This window comes from Echinops telfairi, unplaced genomic scaffold (genome assembly GCF_000313985.2).
Source record: "Echinops telfairi isolate 266 unplaced genomic scaffold, ASM31398v2 ScPeMD7_9;HRSCAF=40, whole genome shotgun sequence".
In the NCBI taxonomy this organism is placed as follows: Eukaryota; Metazoa; Chordata; class Mammalia; order Afrosoricida; family Tenrecidae; genus Echinops; species Echinops telfairi.
The window spans coordinates 98103456-98122938 of record NW_022103906.1 but is presented as its reverse complement, the minus strand read 5'-3'; the positions used below and the strand labels follow the sequence as shown (position 1 = coordinate 98122938).

The 19483-nt window shown below is 48.5% G+C and overlaps 1 protein-coding gene across 1 annotated transcript; it reads right to left on the bottom strand.

Moving 5' to 3' along the window:
• Positions 1-8436: 8436 nt before the first annotated feature.
• Positions 8437-10827, bottom strand: LOC101641765 (ras-related protein Rap-1b). Its single transcript, XM_045286706.1, has one exon. The coding sequence runs from the start codon at positions 10679-10681 to the stop codon at positions 10127-10129; it is 555 nt and encodes a 184-aa protein (XP_045142641.1). The 5' UTR covers positions 10682-10827; the 3' UTR covers positions 8437-10126.
• Between the last annotated feature and the right edge of the window lie 8656 nt (positions 10828-19483).

Genomic DNA, 19483 nt, shown 5'->3' with positions numbered 1-19483 from the left:
ATTTGATTTTTTGTTCTTTCATACCTGATACCTGATCCCTTCGACACCTCGTGATCGCACAGGCTGGTGTGCTTTTTCCATGTGGGCTTTGTAGTTTCTGAGCTAGATGGCTACTTGATTACCTTCAAGCCTTTAAGACTCCAGATGCTATATCTTTTGATAGCCAGGCACCATCAGCTTTCTTCACCACATTTACTTATGCACTCATTTGTCTTTAGCGATTGTATCGGGAAGGTGACCACACACTGACAGGATTTTTGGTCTTCAATGCCTAATAACTGATCTCTTTGGCACTTCGTCATCACACAGGCTGGTGTGCTTCTTCCATGTTGGCTTTGCTGCTTCTAAGCTAGATGGCTGCCTGTTTATCTTCAAGCCTTTAAGACCCTAGACACTGTATCTTTTGATAGCCAGGCACCATCAGCTTTCTTCACCACTTTTGCTTATATACTCATTTGTCTTCAGCGATCATATCTGGCAGATGAGTACACACTGGTATGATTTTTTGTTCTTTGAAATATTTATTTCTAGTGACAAATAAATGAAATTTTGTCTTGAAGCATGATACAGTATGGGTGACAGTCTTCACTCGCATGTAGACACATCTGCATGTGGGCGGACCTGCCTGGAGATGGGTAGAGGAGCGGTGTCTCCGTTCCTAAGACCATCGGGAACCAGAGCATCAAGATTCGTGGATGGGAACACTCTCAGGTGCTCTCAGAAAGCTGCTCACTGTCACTCAGGACTCCGAGTTCTGAAGGCGCTTTCACTGTGAGACGTCAGGCCCTCATGTGCCCCACCGGGCCTTCCTTTCCAGGACCACACAGCTTCCAGTTGGAGTTGTCAAAGATTGGGAACCAAGTGTCACACTGGTCTCCCAAGGTGTGTCTCTCCCGGCCCAAGTCCCGGACCTGGACACCCAGGCCCCTCAAACCAAGCCAACTGCTGTCCTTCCAGTGCAGTGCAGTGCTGCCTGTCCTGGGCCCGCAGGGCTCTCAGTGGCTGTGATCTTTCGGAGATAGACCGCCGGGCCTTTCTTCCTAGGTGCCTCTGGGTGGCTTCGAACCACCAACCTTTCCATTAGTAGCTGAGCACTCAACTGTTGGTGCCACCCGGCAACTCCATGAACATATAGTCCAAAATTAAAACCCAAACAACAGACACGCTTCTAAGGAGCATTCTCTCTGTGCTTCTCCCAAGACCGATTGTTCCCTCTCCTGGCGCTCTGTGGGATGGGTTGCTAAAATCTATAATGCTCCTGTCCCCATTAGAAAAATACAAACCCACTGCCTTGTGGTTAGCAGATCACCAGGACTCCCGACTGGATGCACAGAAGGTACTCCAGAAATAGTGAACCCAGGACTCTTTCGTAGCAAAAACGATTCACTCCAGACGATGAAGCTCAGCTCCCTTTCAATGTTGGTCACTGCTACATCCATCCCTTGATGATGCTGGCGTGGCCAAAGCCACATCAGGATGGGCTGGGAGCGAGCAAATGCGTGAGCCCTTGGTGCCTGCCTCCCTTGACTTGAATGTGGTCAGCTGGGGACTGAGCAGTGTGTGCACAGCAGGGACAATTGGCATCTATACGACACCAGAGGCCTCTTCCCACGTGCTCTTCGCCTTGTGACTGGTTTCCCTGCTTTCTGATGACAACAGTTATTTGCCTTGTGTTTCCTGGTGCACAAGTTTAGGTCCCGGAGAGCTTTGTTGAGAGAAAGATGAGGTTTTCTATTCCTGTGAATAGTTACAGTCTTAGAAACCCAAAGGGACAGCTTTACCCTGCCCTATGGGCTCTCAGAATTGACTCGATGGTAGTGAATTTTTTAGAGCATCGTGCAAAGGTTCAGGCTGAAAACTATGATGCACTCCAGAATTCCTCTAAGATGAACTTCACCACTGGCCAGAATTTCAAGTTCAGGAAGTTGTTCTATTGGTTGGCCAGGAAGAGAATTTATTTCTTTTAAAATCATTTTATTGGGGGCTCATACACCTCTTATCACAATCCATACATATATTCATTGTGTCAAGCACACGTGTACATTTGTTGCCATCATTTTCAAAACATTTTCTTTCTACTTGAGTCCTTGGTATCAACCCCTCATTTATTTCCCTCCCTTCCCAACCCTCCCTCACGAATCCTTGATAATTTATAAATTGTTATTTTTTTATTTCTTACACAGTCCAATGTCTCCCTTTACCCACTTTTCTGTTGTCTGTACCCCAGGGAGGGGGTTATATGTAGATCATCGTGAATGGTTCCCCCTTTCTCCCCCCACTTCCCCTCACCCTCCTGGTATTGCCACTCTAATTGGTCTCGAGGGGTTTATCTGTCCTGGATTCCCTGTGTTTCCAGTTCTTATCTGCACCTGTGAACATGCTCTGGTCTAGCTGGATTTGTAAGGTAGAATTGGGATCATGATGAGGAAGCATTAAAGAGCTAGAGGAAAGTTGTATGTTTCATCAGTGCTATACTGACTGGTTCATCTCTTCCTTGTGACCCTTCTGTAAGGGGTTGTCCAATTGTCTAGAGCTGGACTTTGGGTCTTCACTCTGCACTTCCCCTCATTCACATTGATAGGACTTTTTGTTCTGGGTCTTTGATGCCTGATGCCTGATCCCATCCATACCTCATGATCACACAGGCTGGTGTGCTTCTTCCATGTGGGCTTTGTTGTTTCTTAGCTAGATGGCCGCTTATTTATCTTTAATCCTTTAAGACCCAAGACATTATATCTTTTGATAGCTGGGTGCCATCAGCTTTCTTCACATTTGCTCATGCACCCATTTGTCTTCGGCAATCCTGCCTGGAAGGTGAGCATCACGGAATGCTAGGTTATTAGAAAAAAGTGTTCTTGCATTGAGGGAGTACTTGAGTAGAGGCCCAATGTCCATCTGCTGCCTTGATACTTAACATATAAATATATGTACATTGATCTATTTCCCCATTGTTATATATAAATATATTTGCATATGTACATGCCTTTATTTAGACCTCTATAAATGTCCTTTGCCTCCTAGCTCTTTCCTCTATTTTCTTTCACTTTCCTCTTGTCCCACTATCATGTTTGGCCTTCATTCGGGTTTCAGTCGTTCCTTTGGTTTACATTGCCCTTGACCAAGCCCTACTAGGCCTCCTACACCTTCCTCGCCAGCAATTTTAGAGCTTTTGTTGTTCCCTTGTCCCTGGTTTTGTGAAAATCCACTTTCTTTGCCCTGCCTCTCCTCTCCCATGTCTCCCCGGAACCACTGGTCCATTGTTTTCTCCTCCAGATTGTTTATTCCACCTATCTTATGCAGATAGACATGAAGAAACAATAATAAGCACAAAAACAAGGCAGAGCCAAACAAAACAACAAAAGAAAACATAAAAACCCCCAAACAACAACAACAAAAACAACGATAACAAAAGAGTCTATAAATAATTCCAGGTCCGTTTGTTGACCTTTAGCAGTGTTTTCTGGGTTGAGTTTGATGGAGCACCACACCCTGGCCCCAAAGTCTATTTTTGGTATTCCCCGGGGACTTCATTGCTTTGCTCCCCTTGCTGCTCTGTTGCACGCCATTAGCGTTTCACCCCTGTATGGTGAGGTCAGATGGGGCACAATTCCTGCGCTGTGCCTCAAGTGTTGCCTTTGTAGTGCTATGGGTCAGTGAGCGGCATCGCGTCTCATGGTGGGCCTCGCTCTATGGCCCTTTGTGTACATGGGCTGCTCTGAGCAGGAATAGCATCCTCAGGGCTTTGTGGATGTGCTCCACTCTTTTGAGGAAGGGAATTTCTGACATGCTGACCTTCCTGCCAGTTCAGTCTTTGTTTAGTCTGACTTGAACTCGGCCTCGCTCACAAGAGAGCGCTCCCTGGTTGCTGCTGGAAGGAGCTGTCGTGAGCATCTGCCCTGGGCCTCCACGTCTGGGGCCTTGGGATCACAGGGAGGCCAAGGTTCAGCCGGTATGCACCCAAGTCTAGTGCTCTATGTTTTTGGTGTCATGGGCCATCCACATCATTTCCCCTAAGAGCAATGCCACGTGAACAGAACAAAACACGCCTGGCCCTGGGCCACCCTCACTATGGTTCCCGTGCCTGGGCCCCTTGTTGCAGCCCTTGTGTCCGTCCGTCTCACTGAGGGAACGTCCTCTGTCTCGCTGCCCCTCTACTTCACCAACCATGATGACCTTCTCCAGGGGCTGGCTCTCCTGACAACATGTCAAAGTGCACGAGATGCAGTGCTGCCATTCCTGCCTTTGAAGGAGCATGTTGGCTGTACTTCTTCCAAGACAGGCTTGGTCCTCCTTCTGGCAGTCTATGGTATGGGTTGCTAAAATACTCTCCTCCTTCTGTTCCTGTTAGAAAAATAATTGCCGCCCGAGGTGCTGTGAGTCCCTGTCACGAGGGCTGCTCAGGTCCTGTAGTATACCCCTCCTCCAAACGAACAGCAAAAGGGCGGATGACTGGGGCAGCCGGGGCAATGGGCCGGGGTCCCGTTCTGCTGCCAGCAGGACCTCCCTCACCACCTCAGGGGGTTACCTAGCTTGGATCTTCTGGGCAGTGGGGTTTGGACCTGGCGCACTGGTTCCAGACGTGGGGTCATGTGTTCACAGCAGGGGTACTTTGCTTAAGGAGAAGGAAGCTGTCTACTCCCATGGCCAGTCTGCCACAAGGTGGGAGCCGGGGGGCCAAGTACTCATGCAAAGGCACTTGAGTCATGTCTATGAGAACAGGTGCTTCTCCCTGCAGAGAGCTGAGAGGTTGTGGCCAAGACAATACGAGAATGTAAGCGGTAAGGATGGTGTCATACCCCATTGAAACTTCCTTGTTGGCGCTCCATCGCTCACAGTGGAAACACTACTCTTCCGGGTTAGGCAGCAAGCCCCTGCGGGCCTGGTCCTTGTCTCACCAGGCGCCTCCGACTCTCCAGCCACCGTGATTTCCAGGTGCCCATCTCTCTTTGCCCAGGCTTGGATGCCCTGCCTCCTTTGTGACTTGACAAGCACCCACCTCTGCCAGGTTCTCCTCCTTCAAACCTTCCTCCTGTATTAGTCTGAGTACTTTACAGAAACAAATCCACAGAAACTCATGTATAACAGGGAGTTTTTTATAAAGGTTAAGTGTGCATCAAGAAAACATCCCAACCCAGTGCTGCCCAAGCCCACAAGTCCAACATTAACCCATTTGTCTGACACCAATCTACAAAGTCCTCCTCCATCTCACAAAACAGACGCAATGACGCCGACTGCAGGAGGAAAGCCGAGTCAGTGAATGTGTAAGCATCTCAGCACTGACAGGGGTCTCCACATGGGTGCTCCATCACCCAGGGCTGCATCGGGGTAGGTCCATCTTCTCCTTGGGGATGTCTTGCAGGAAGTCAGCCTTGCCAGCTGAAGCAGGGAACCGTTAAGGCAGCAGCACCCTGGTGTGACCATCACAAAGCAAGAGACCCAAGAACTAGAAAGGCGAGGCTCACTGAGCCATTTATCCCTCCATTCTTCAATAACCCCACCTGTGTTTATCGGCCAGGTTGGCACAATAACTAACTAACTCACTTCCCCAACTCTTTCCCAAACTGTCCCAGTCACAGGGCCTCTACTCAGGAGAAGACACTCCTTCCTCTAGGCAAGACACTCCCCCTCATAGTGCAAGCTGTCCCCCAGCCCCCACCGAGGGCCTTTGTGTAGGACACAAGTGCACAGTGTTGCCGTGCTCCTCCCGATCACACTCTGAGCTGGTCCTGGGTCCCGGTGGCCCCAGCGTTGGACATCCCACCCTCTAGCTGTTGCACGTGCCGGGTCATGTGGTTCTCCTGCTCCGCCTCCTCCTAGTAGCCAGTGACCTGGCCGAAGGAGGGGGCTGTGAGGTCTGTTTCTGCAAGCCAAGTATCTCGCCACGTCCCTGGCACTTGACAGGTGGTCCCCAAATGTTGGCTTAAAAGAGAAAGAAGGAGAGAGGGCACGGAGTCACCTCCAACCCCCCTGGGAGGCTTCACTTCTCCAATGGGCACTGGGTCCACCTCACCGCTCAGAGGGACAGAGGCCTGGCCATCTGCTCCCCCGAAGATTACAGCCTAGGAAGCAGGAAGGAGCGACTCCACACGGCCACAGGCGGTCATTATGAGCTGGTACTTAACAACTACAACCCGACAACAACGGACGTCGGACACAGCTCATGAACTGAAGGTGACCAAGGAGCTTCCTGGCACCACTTCCCCCCCACCCCCAAGCATTGGCCCAGTGTTAGGTGTAGAGCCCAACATCCTAAGGGCAGGCTACACATCTCTGTGTCTGGGGTGGGAGGTGGGGCAGGCACTCCCAGGCACAGGGAAGTCTGGGCCGTGGGGTACAGAGTTCATGGGAGGAGAAAGGGCCTCCCCAGAAAGAGCGACCGGCTTCGGGAGCACATCCTCAGGCCTCCTTGGAGCGCAGGGGGTTGGAACCATGCCGCGCAAGGAGAGCAAGGGCTCCTGTCCTGGAGGAGCTCACAGCTCAGAGGGGAGGCAGCCCAGGGGAAAGAGATTAGTGAGTGTTTTCTGGTGTGTCAGTCTGGGTAGACTGGAGAAACAAATCCAGGGAGACTCATACATGTCAAAGAGCCATTGTACATTAAGAAAACATCCCAGCCCAGTCCAGATCAAATCTGTAAGTCCTATATTAGCCCATATGTCCAATACCAGCCTGTAACTTCCTCTTCAGACTCACGCAACACATGCAATGACACATGCTGAGTGCAGGAAGATCACAGACCAGTGGGTGGAAAGTCTGGTGGATCCAGTGGCGGTGGAAGCATTTTAGTGCTGGTGTGGGTCTCCATGTGGCTCCTCCAGCTCCCAGGCTCTGGCCGCCATCAGCACAGCTCCATGTGGCTTGTCAACAGGAGTGTCTTGCAAAGAGACTAAGCAGAGAGAGAGAGTGTGTCTCACCTCCAGAGAGCTATTTATCTCTATAGAGCCTCCAAATGAGGTCATCAAGCTGCGACCTGATGGACAGGCTAAGCTCCACCCCTTCACCCTTAGTGGTCTCAAGTCAGCACCAGATGATGTTGCTACCTGCCACCTCTGGAAAAGGAAACACATAGGTCATGTGGGGAGGGCGAGATCAGGGAGGATTTACTGGGATGCATTTACTTGGGTTTGCACGAATGAATAAGCAATGTGTGCACAGGGCAGAAGGGAATCCTCCGGAGAGGGATGAGCAGATGCAAGACGGTACTGAGTGGGGACACACACAGAACGCACTCAGAGCAGCGGAGCAGGGGAGGTTGTTGGGAGCTGCGGGGACAGAGCACAGACCATGAAAGACGGGACGAGGAGCCTGTGAACAGACCGCAGAGGGAGGTCACTCTTTCTACATTCTGCCACAGTCATTTATTGAGCTCTTTCTCCAGGCAAGATGTTTTTGGTTCTGATAATTCCAGCAACCCTGTTGACCTCTGTCACTGACTAGTGGGGAGATCGCAGGCACCACGCCTGGTCTGGACCCATTTTACAGGCAAAGAAACTCAACCTCAGACGACTTACACATGATAGCTCTTGATCTCCTCCTTAGTTATGGTGGTACCAAGATGAGAACCCATATGTCTACTTTTCCCAGCCCTTAGTCCCATCCCTGGTGGCAGAATGGGTACAAGGTGGACTGTGATCTGAAAGGTCCTGGGATCAAAGCCACCAGCAGCTCCTCAGGAGAAAGACGAGGCTTCTACTCCCGTGAAGAGTTACAGCCACTGAAACTCACTCGGCTTGTTCTACCGAGTCTGCAATGAGTCATCCTGTCTCAGTGTCTCATACCGTGGGTGCAAAGCAAGCCTTCCAGAGTAGAAGCGGTTCCTTGTTTACTGAGGAGCCAACAGAGGCGGCGAGCTCACACTCCAGGCAGAGCACCTTCGAACATCTTTTGAAGTTCAGCAATCCATAGAGCCCAACAGTGGTCGAGCAGCACACACACACCCCACCCCACCCCCGTACATGCGTAAGCGTAAGTCTTAGTTTTATAAAACCGAGAGAAAGCGTTCACAAGCATAGGGACCTCCTTTGAGAGTCCCTCGGAAGCTTACTTCTGTGGCTGGCAGTCAGCGTTCAATAGTCACCCCAGGCTCCAAACGATCCGTTTGCAGGGTATTGATCCCTGCTCCGGATCTGTTTGCAGGGTACTGATCCCTGCTCCGGATTCTCGCACCGATTTCACCATCATCAAGCCAGCCGTCACAGGGCTGCTCCTGTGCTTTTTCTTTTTTTTTTTGAAATTCTTTCAATGTTTAATTCCAATTGCATGAACTTAAGAGGATTAGCAGATACCTCGTGATCAGATGGTTTCTAATTGCTACAATCGCTGGCAAGTACTTTGAGAAAGTTCCAGAGCTTGCTTAAAATTTCACAAAAGAATTGTGTTACCGCACACATAAGACAGAGACAGATCTATTATTTAAAAAGAAAGTAGTACTGAGTCCACTTCGTTCAAAGGTTTTTATAATCATAATATTCTAAAGTATAACTTCATCCTACATTAAAAAAAATCCATCAGTGTAACATCCGTCAAAGTATTCTCAATCCTTCCGCCATCATCCCAAAGAACTATTATTGATCATTACCCAGAAGGCATTTGTTTATAAGTAATATTGCTTGATTTACAAAATTCTTTCCCAAGGAAAAGTTCAAAGGTGGTTATATGGATTTTCAAACAATACGAGGGAAAAATCTAACATCTTTCACTCATCATTCCTGTAGTGAATGAATGAATTTGGCTTGCCCAGATGTTAATTATGAAACCACACTGTGAAAAACGCACCTATTACATTTAAAAACCAAGTTAAACCCATATTTATCTACTAGCATTAACAGTACACAAAACATTCAAGTGGCAAGTAATTATAATGCAAGCCCTTGCATGGCAATCCAAATTTATTGAACTACTGATGCTAAGTTATACAAAATTGCACCACTTTAATTAAGGCTTTTAGTTTACATTTGGCCACCTCGAAGTAGTTGTAACATTAGGTTGGTCAATTTAAATACTGTGGCTCCATGTTAGATAGACACACAATCTTTACACCCAAGCGTTAATGCATACAAAGCAACAAGGCATTGTTAAATAAAACAGCAATAGTTACTGCAACTTAGGCCTTGTGACCAATTACACATGATTTAAAATTACTTCCCACATTCACATCCACAGTACTCGTCCACCATTTAACATCTCAACCAAAACGTTACACATGTGAAACAATCACTAACAGGCAAAAATACTAAACCTGTATATTTGGTATTGCAAATACATGAGCAAGCAAGGGATTCACAGTGAGAATCTACAGCTGCAGAAGCCTGAAAATGATTTACAAAACTGTTAAATCATTAAAAAATTGTTTGAAAATATACACTTCTTGTTGTAGACCCCCACTGTACACACAACTATAAACATTGTTCCCTATGTAAACAAAAAAGGAAACATGATAAGAAACTTGAAAAGTCTGGACATTTCCTTCCCAACAGATATTAAAGGCCATGTCTTTAATCTAAGACATTATACTGAGGACTATCATATTTTAAAGACAAGATCACTGTCTCCACAGGTTTCTCAAAAATTAAAAAACAAAACAAAAAACTATATAGCTGTGTTAATCAAAGCACTGATTTTGTATAATACAATGATAATGACCTTGGATTTCTTTAAAAAAAATTACAATAAGCTACAAGTATCAAAGAAGCAAAGTTATCAGGAGTAGTCTATATAGGAGCTCTTTGGACTTTCTTTTATTATGCTAAAATAGTGGTGCTTTTAGGATTTACATTATTGTACTCTCCAATACAAAGTATGGGGCGTATTAAAGTATACAGTACACCATTTTCATACATGTACAACATTGGTGGGTGAACAATGTCTCTTAGCAGTAATACTGGATGTAGCCTCTGGTTTTACCAGTTGCATACTCTAGGACTATTATATAAGTAAAAATCTCTCTTGTGACACTGGAAAGTGATCAGAATGTGCAAACTGATGTAGTAGCTTTCATCCACCTCTTCAAGGGCATCACCACAGGAAAGTCCGTTTCAGATGTTGTAGTTTACAAAGTTGGAATGCTGGCACTGTTGAATTGGGCAACAGTTCTTCACACCTGGCTCAGAGCTACAGTGCATTTAGGACATTAAAGCAGCTGACACGATGACTTTTTGCGGGCCTTCCCAGGCACAGGAGTTTTTCTGTTAATTTGCCGCACTAGGTCATAAAAGATCTCATTAACATTTATTTTTGACTTTGCAGAAGATTCTAAGAATGCACAGTTGTTCCACTGTCGTGCTAGATTTTGACCTTGTTCCTTTCCTACGACTCTTTCGTCTTCTAAGTCACACTTATTACCAACCAGAATCATTGGAACATCATCAGTATCCTTAACTCGAAGAATCTGTTCTCTCAGATCTTGCAAATCATTAAACGTGGATTGTGCTGTGATGGAATAAACTAATGCAAAACCTTGTCCATTTTTCATGTACAAATCCCTCATTGCTGTAAATTGTTCCGTTCCTGCAGTATCCAAGATTTCAAGCATACACTGTTGTGCATCTACTTCAACTTGCTTTCTGTAAGAATCTTCTATCGTAGGATCATATTTTTCAACAAAAATTCCTTGAACAAACTGTACAGTCAGAGCAGACTTTCCAACACCTCCCGAGCCAAGTACGACTAACTTATATTCACGCATGGTGTGAATTTGTTGTTAAGCCTTTCGTGCCGTCACCGGATCCCCGCAGCCAGCGCCTCTCCACGCCTTGAGCTTCCTCTCGGTCCCTGCTCCCGGCGCCACGGCGCTCCTGCCGTTGCCGCCACCGCCGCCGCTCCGGCTGGTTACACGCCTGACTCTGGGCCGCTCCTGTGCTTTTTCAAAGTCACCCTCGGACGCCATCGATCCCATTGGCATTCTGTCGGGCAGCAGGCATGTTGGTTTGCAGAGACAGCAACTATTGGGAGATTAGAAACAGTGTCACCTTGGCTTTCCTGGAATGCTGGCTGCCCCGCCACCAACCTCGTGGAAGTTTGCCAGAGGAAATGGGAATCTGGCCGGTCTAGGGTGATGCCTGGGCAGGCCTGTGAGAAGACCCTGCATGGGACCAGTCACGGACAGATCGCTTTCCTAGGGTCTTGTTGGCTCAACACACACACACACACACACACACACACACACACACACGATAAATTCACTGCCATCGAGTAGAAAATGCTCCCTGCTGGATGCATGTGGTGAATGGGTTTTCCTGCCCCAGTCTAGGGTTATTCTTCTCCCCCACGCCCCCTGCCCCCTCACTGGACAGCACCATCTTCTAACTGTGAGGTCAGACTTGGAGGCAGAATTGGAAGTCAGCAGGCAAGTATACCCCTGCTCAGCCTACGTGGGATGCTTTGAATGGTTCCCAGCTCTGCACCCTGAGTCATTTAACTGTGAGGGGTAGAGGACAGTGTCCAGGCTTGGTGCCAGAGTTTATATATCAGCTCTCCCACTGGCTCGCTATGCGACCTTGAGAAGGTCTTCTCGGAGCCTTATATCTGAAATGGGTACAGACTGCAGTCTGATATGGTAGCCACCAGCCGCACGGGACTGTGACTTATCTAAATAGAGATGCACAGGCAGTCCCCAAATATCTGACTCGTGTGCAATCCCCAGCGATGAACAAACTCCCCTGGGCCCTGCTGCCCAAAGTCTATTACATTCCACATTGGAAGTGCAAGCAACGGTTCATAGAACAGAAAGGGCACTGCTTAGGGACCGTGAGTCAAAACATTATTCCTATCATTTTATTGGAGATACTCTTAGTGTAACTGGAGATGTTAATTTTTCCTGCAAGTGCCAGCCTCCGCTTGAGACCTGATGTCCCCTCCCTAGATGATGGAAGATACAGCTCCAGGAGAGAGGCCGGCCTGATCCGCCCACCTGGGGCAACCGGGATAGGAGTGCAGCAGGCCAGTGATGGGAGGGAAGATACGCAGTCCCCCAAAGAATCCCGATCTCAGACTTCTGACTGGGGTGGGGGTGGGGTGGCACTTGGCACCCTATCTGAAACTGGTTGGGTATTGCTCACATTGAAAGTCTAAAGGCATAACTGGGAGGCGGGGGCAGGGGTGGCCACTAGACACTCCCCCCCTGACTGTGGGAATAGCAAAGCATTCTTATAGGATGCTTGCCTTTCGGACACAAAGTCTGTTGTCAGACAACGGGATCAGGGAAAGGCAAACCTTAAAGAAATGAGGTCAGGACAGATGGGGTACGGCACGTCCTTCTCTATCACACAGAGACAGCCATCTGTTCTATGTCATGATTCCTGTTAGACGTGTGACTACCTGTGTGGTGTTTTTTTTCTTTTTGGTGTGTGTGTGTCTGTTTGTTTGAGTGTTACCTTTTTGTTTGGTGTCTATCTGTACAGGACATACAGAATAGGCAATCTTACGGAATCAGCAATTGGTCCAGGGGGGAGGGCATGGGAGGGGAGGGGAGCGGAGCTACAATAATGCTGAGTACAGGGTAATAGTAAGTCTTCTAAAATTGACGGCGAGGAGGGTACAGCTTTTCCAATTGCGTTTGTTCAATCGACTTGTATGTGGGAGGAAGTATTGAGAGGTGAGCGATGAGTGAACATAATAGTGGGCTAGGAGGAAAAAGAATATATCTGTATATATAGAAGCAGATGGACTTTGAACTTATACTTAAATCTTGCCTCAGTACAAGAATGGTTTGTTCTAACAATGTGGTATTATATGATACTCACCTTTCTGACACAATCACTGAAGACAAAATGGGTGCACGAGCAAATGTGATGAAGAAAGCTGATGGTGCCCAGCTATCAGATGATATAGCATTTTGGGTCTTAAAGGCTTGTAGTTAAATAAGCAGCCACCAGGCAGGGAAACAACAAAGCCCACATGGAAGAAGCACACTAGCCTGTGTGATCATGAGGTGTTGACAGGAACAGGTATCATAAGTCCAAAAACACACAACCAAATTGATGTGAAGGCGTGTGGATGGAGTGGAGACCTAAAACCCACAGGAAAGAGAATTGGGCAGCCCCTCACAGAAGGACCACACGAAGGATGAAAAGTCCAGGCTGTGGTCAGGCACTGATGAACCACACAGCTACCCTCTACATCATAACTATTTCCTCCCCTTACTATTTTTACCTCATTAATCAAGTTATCTTTGCATATGTCCATTGGTATATTTAAAATTATGCAGTACATGAAAGGCAAGATAGATAACCCTCCAGAAATAGTTACAGGAGTAATGGTTCCCTGTGGGTACAAGAACGAAGGGGGTGGATGGGGAGCTGATAGCATCGATGTGGTATACCCTCACTCGATGGGATCAGACAACAGAATTGATTGTGGATGGATATATTGCATTATGTAAGATAAGTCAATAAAGCTATTAAATATAAAAAGGACAAGCACATTATATACTCGATACCAAGACAAATGTTTTACTGACTGACATTACATAAGAACCCTTCTGACGTTTGTACACATTTGACTTAAAGACAGACTTAGGAGTGGAACTGTTTGTAATCTGCCAAGGTGGTAGATACTGGGAGAGCAGAGACTCCCAGGGAAGGTCCAGCTTTTCCGCATGTTTGATTGCCTGCAACCAGACGTTTGTACTGTGAGCATACAACACACTCAGGCGTTTGAAGCCCCTGCACAAAAGAAACACGTAAACCATTTCATGGATAATTATTTTTAATGGTTACAGGTTTACCTGTTAACGGTTTGGGTCTATTTGGTGAAGCAAAATATATGATTAAAATTCACTTCACCAGCTTCTTATTGTGTGTTAACAATGCAGCTGCTAGCAAGCGTTCCACATGCGTGTCCCACATTACTTTCTCCTGCAGAGGCTGAAGGCTGAGGGAATTCACCGAGACAGAGGGCAGCTCTTTCTCCTCTCTGCCAGCCTGGGCGTGTGCTTGGTGGCTCAACTGACAAACCAGGTCTGGTTCCAGTGATGGTACCTCTGCAAGGGTGTGGTCCAGATGAAGCAGGTGGGGTGCCGCGGCAGGTGCCGCATGCTTGCTGTACGCCTTGGTCTGATGGTTTGTGCTTGACTTCAAACCAGTGGTTTCTCTGAAGAAGGCCTGGCAACCTGCCGCACTGAACGCGGTAGCCAAGAAACCCCACGGTGCCAGGTGCCATTCCTCCAGGTAACACGTGCAGTTGCTGGAATCAGAATTGCCTCGAGGCAACGGCGAGAGAAGGGTGCAGATTGGAAGCTCAGCAGGTCCCTGCCAGGGTCCAGGTTCTGACTCTCATTAAAGAAACCAAGCGCACTGCCCTCCAGTTGATGCCAATGCACAGAGATGCTGTAGGTGGGGGTAGAACTGCCCCTGTGGGTTTGTGAGATGGTAACTTTTCATGGAAATAGAAGGCGCTGCTTTGCTCCTACAGAGAGGCTGGTGGTTTAGAACTGCTGCCCTTGTGGTTATCAGTCCGACGTGTAACCACTATGCCATAAGAGATGATTTTTCTCAGGGAAGCACACACTCACTGCTGCCTCTGGAGAGCCGATTTCTAACGGTGTATAGTGGAAACAGAAAAGCCCAGATTTGCGTTATGTTGTTTTCTTTATAATTAAATTAAAAAAAATGATGGTCTGGGTGAAAGTTTACCACACAAATCAATTTTCCCTTCAATTCGTACACATTTTGGGTTGTGTCGTTGATTGCAATCCCGCAATGCAACATCACTTATCCCTCTGCTGTGTTTCCTGTCTCCATCCCCCCTTCCCTTACTCTTGCTTTCTCTGCACTCGGTCCCTGGAAAATTCTACCCCCTTTGCTGTCGATTGGTTGATTGTTCTCAGAAGTGCACACCCTCCTAGCGCTATGACTCTTTGCGAAAGCCTGTGCGTGGTTGACCACAGGGTGAGTTCAGGTCTGGCTCCAAGGGTTTCTACGGCCCGTACTGGGCTTTCCACCACCAAGGGCGCCGTCTTCCTTCACCTGATACCAAGAGCCTTCTTTCTCCTGCCTAAGCCTCTGTTCTTTATTTGTAAAACTGGGCGAACACCTTGTCCATTGTAAATATGAAATAACTTACAAGGTGTAGAGGCTATACTACTTAGGTAACCCTGACAACGTTGCCCGGGGAGGATCTTTTAACCCCCGCCACGTAAATCGAATCTCTTTGCTGGGTCTTCTTACCACTAGCGTCCCACTGCTGCAAATTATAAATAAATAACAGCTCCCGATATTTATTTTTCTTACTCGTTCACCGACATATGCTGGAAATCTTCCTTCAATGAAAGAAAACTCAACCCAGAGAAGCTAAGTCAAAAGGAAATACTGAGCCAACACGAGAAGAGTCCAGCGGTTGTGGGGGACTCGGGAGGTTCTGGCCAGGCTTCCCACCATGTGACAGACGGCATCTCCGTTCTCCATCCCACGGTGTCACTGTCTTTGTTTGGGCTCTCTTTTCTGTCTGGCTGCTCCCCCTGGATCCAAGATCACCATCATCGTTATACGGCATTGAGCGATTCCGCCTTAGAGTGACCCTGGACAGAGGAGAACCGTCCCCCGGGGGCCCCTAGGCTATGAGCCTTACGGCAGCAGGTTGCCCACCAGACCTTCTCCACTGTGGACTCCAACCTTTCCGTTAGCAGTAGAGTGCTGCAGCAGTGCGCCGACAGGCTCCTTCTCGGTCCAGGGCCACTGGAAACCAGAGTAATGGTGACTCCGAGGGACTCCACAGGCCAAAGTGGACCCCCCCACCCACCCAGAGCAATTCCAAGGCTGCCGTTTGATGGGAGCGGATGGCCTTGTCTTCTCCTAAAGCAGTGGCGAGAGGGATCCAACAGCTGACCTTCTGATTAGTAGCCAAACTCTTAACCACTGATCCACGAGGTTCCTTTTGGACCCAAGAGAGCTAGCTGCCAGTATACCTTAGAGATTCCAATCTTTCTCATTTACATGCATGGGCGAAAAAGAACAGTCCTCTTCTAGAGAGTTTAAAGAAAACGCCTACAAGGATGCCTGGCCTTGTCTGCTGAGCGTGGATCATACGCTCACCCAGGAATAGGTCATTCATTGTGTGTAGCGTGGGCAGCAGCTGCTGACTGGCTTACTCACTCCTGCAATGGGGCAACTGGGGATTTTTCCAATCACTGTTCAGAAAGAGGAAGGGAAAGTGGATGCCGACAGTCCACAGGACAATCATCGGGCTGCCATCTACTCACAGCGTAACACTGAGTGAGATGGTTCAGTGAGAGAATGCCTGCCTTCCGTACAGGTGACCCAGGCTCAATTTCATGCCAGTGCACCTCGAGTCCGGCTGGTCTACCAGTAGAGGTTTGCGTAGGTCTATGATGGTGATCAGGTTTCAGCAGAGCTTCTAAAGTAAAAAAGGCCTGGCACTCTACTCCCCAGATCGGCTGACAAAAGCCCCGTGTACCACCATGGTCCAATCCACAGCCCCTTCCTTCTGCTGAGCATATGGCGGCCAAGAGTCAGGGGCCCACAGACGGGCGCTGGCACCAACATCAAGCCTTCACGACGGTTTCCACGACCTCCATTTCACAGGCGAAGAAACTGAAGCTTAAAACATTTGGGAAATTAATTGCCAAGGTTCCATGAGGCGATCCATGATCCTCCAGGCTACCCTTCCCTTTATTTTAGAAATTAATTTGAGGGGAAGGAAAACATCGATTGGGCTAATAGTCTCCTAACACTTAACGAGAATTTAGGAACCATCTAATGATTCCGTGAAGAGACCCAGACCCAGCGAGGGGCACCCGAGGCTGGGACTGAGCCTGAGCAATGGCCCTTTATCTGAGAGCCTTCCCACCGCAACCCGCTGCCCGCTCCCACTCCCACATGCCTCTTCTTTCCTTCAAATCACACGGTGTTCGTTTCTGCTGAAATGGGTCCTGTTAGTTTCACTTTCAAGTTCTTTGGAACAAGTCCTCTTTGATCTGAGGAAGTTGGGAAGAGGCACACCCAGCCCCAACGATGAAGGGTCACTTGTGAGGACACACCCTGTCCCCCACAGCGACAGACAGGTCGCTGGCTTAGCTATCTGCCGTGTGCCTCGAGTTTGGCTGAAGCGTTTGTTCATTGTTCTTCCTGGAGGGGACCTTGACCTCTCTATCTGCCAGTCAGCAAGCTTGTACTGAGCCTTTCTCTCTAGCACAGAAACGTCTGGTTGAACACTGATGTCATTTGGGGACACTTTCTTCCACCGAGGCTTTCTGAAGATCATCCTTGGGGTGTGTATGCGTGGGGTGGGGGAGGTATGTGCTATAGCTGGGAACCTTTGTCCCTCTGGATGGGAAAACAAACAAACAAACAAACAAACCAAGCCCACTGCTACCAAGTCAATGCCAGTTCACACAGGGTTTCTGAGATGGTAACTCTTTCTGGGGGTGCACAGCTTGATTGTTCTCCCAAAGAGCAGCTGGTGGGTTTGAACGGTTGACCTTGAGGTTAGCAGCCCAATGCCTCACCCACAGTGCCACCAGCGATCCTTCCTGGGTGTGGGGAGAGCAACAAAGCTACCTGACATTCCATAGCCCTTGTGAAGTGCTAGCACTGCTGCCGCGTGGGCGAGAGGGCTTCCTCGCTCTAGCCTCTGTCCCCTGCTCAGGGGCTCTGGTGGCCTCGTGCCTGAGCACTGGGCTGCTAACCACAAGGTCAGCAGTTGGAAGCCACCAGCTGCTCCTCAGAAAGAAGATGAGGCTTTCTACTCCTGTAGTGATAACCTCAGAAACATACACAGGCAGTTGTACGCTGCTCTATCGGGTCACTACGAGTCGGAACTGACTCGATGCATTGAGTTTGGTTTGGCCCCTCGCCAGCATCTCTTAGGGCCTGGTTCTATCACAGCGTGTCCTCCCCGCTCTCATTACGTTTGGCTTTTGGGTCTTACAGCAGAGACCCTAATCTCTGTCCACTCTCAGAGCCAGCGGTCGGTCTAGGACAAGTTGATGCTCCCCATCAAACCACTACGGCCTGCTCGCTTCCTACTCATGGGGATCCACGTGTGTCAGAGTGGACCTGTGTCCCGTAGGAGTTCCGATTCCTGATCCTTCTGATGTGGCTCGTCAAGTCTTGTTCTCAAGCAACTCTCCGTGGACGCACGTTGCCAGGGTCTTGGTTAGCAACCAAGCACATAACCATGTGTGCCCTCGGGGCGCCAACTGATGCTCAGTCAATTTGAATTCCTTCCTCCACCAGTGGCCAGAGTCCACCAGTGGCCAGAGACACAGTTGGGAGCACTGTTTCCTAAATCTGGAATATTCTAGATCAGTCAGTGTTTCCCCAAGTAGGTGATAAGCCCCCTGGGGGGCACACAAAGGCTCCAGGGGGTTGCATTACAGTTATCCTGGATTATGGGCTATAATACAAAAGTTTTAACTGCCAGGAAAGCGCTGAATCATTCTTTTTTTTTTTTTGAAAAGGGGCCAGTAGGCTGAATAAGTTTTAGAACTTATGTTCTACAGCAGTGGTTCTCAATCTGTGGGTCACGACTCCTTTGAAAGTCGAATGACCCTTTCACACAGGTCGGCTGATTCATAACAGTAGCAAAATTACAGTTATGAAGTAGCAACGAAAATAATGTTATGGTTGGGGGCTGGGTTCACCACAGCATGAGGAGCTGTATGAAAGGGTCTCAGCATGGGGAAGGTTGAGGACCACTGTTCTAGAGGCCTGGGCAGAGCCGATAAGGCCTTAATGGAAGACATTCTCCTGGTAACCCACACACTCACTGGGATCCCCAGACATCGGAGGGTGCTGCAGAGGGCAGTCTCTTGGTGCTGGCCCCACCCCAGACCTGGCATGCTCCAGGCCTGGCAGAACAGACAGGCTCGCATCATTTCAACCTCCGTCTGTGCCTTGGGACACCGTGCACAGAGACAATGGCTTACAGATTGTACTCACAAGAGTTTTCATCCCTCACCAGCTACCTACTTCCTGGGTGACCTTAGCTACCCTCTGCGACGTAAACTTCTTCTTCTATCACCGGGGAGTGATGGTTGTGTTCGCCTCACCGGGTTGTTCTGAGGGCAAAATCAGATGAGTCCTTTGAAGTGTTTGCCCCTGCGCTGGGAGCCGGGCCAGCACACCGTGAACCTCGGTCCTCACTAGCCCAGTCACAGGAGCCGCTGTCCCCTGCACCTGCCTCATTCTTTCGACGGCTGAACCACCGAAGGGTCCGTAGGAACAATTGTATGGTGAGAATATGCGAAGATGATAGTGAAGTCACAGAAGATAGGAAAGTTGGAGATAGAAAAAAATAAAGGTGTAAGACACATTTTATGGCAGCATGCTGACCTCAGCCTCTCTTGATGGTCCAAGAGGGAGAAGAGAGGGGGTGTCTTTACTATCTTGGGACATTTATAGGTAGCCGTAAGACATGCCTATTCAGTAGTTGCATAGGTCACAAGGTAGATGGGATCAACAGTAAGGTCCCTGAGCTCACAGGTGAGGAAACCTAATACCTGCATTGGGGGAAGGTATGGGGAGGGGGG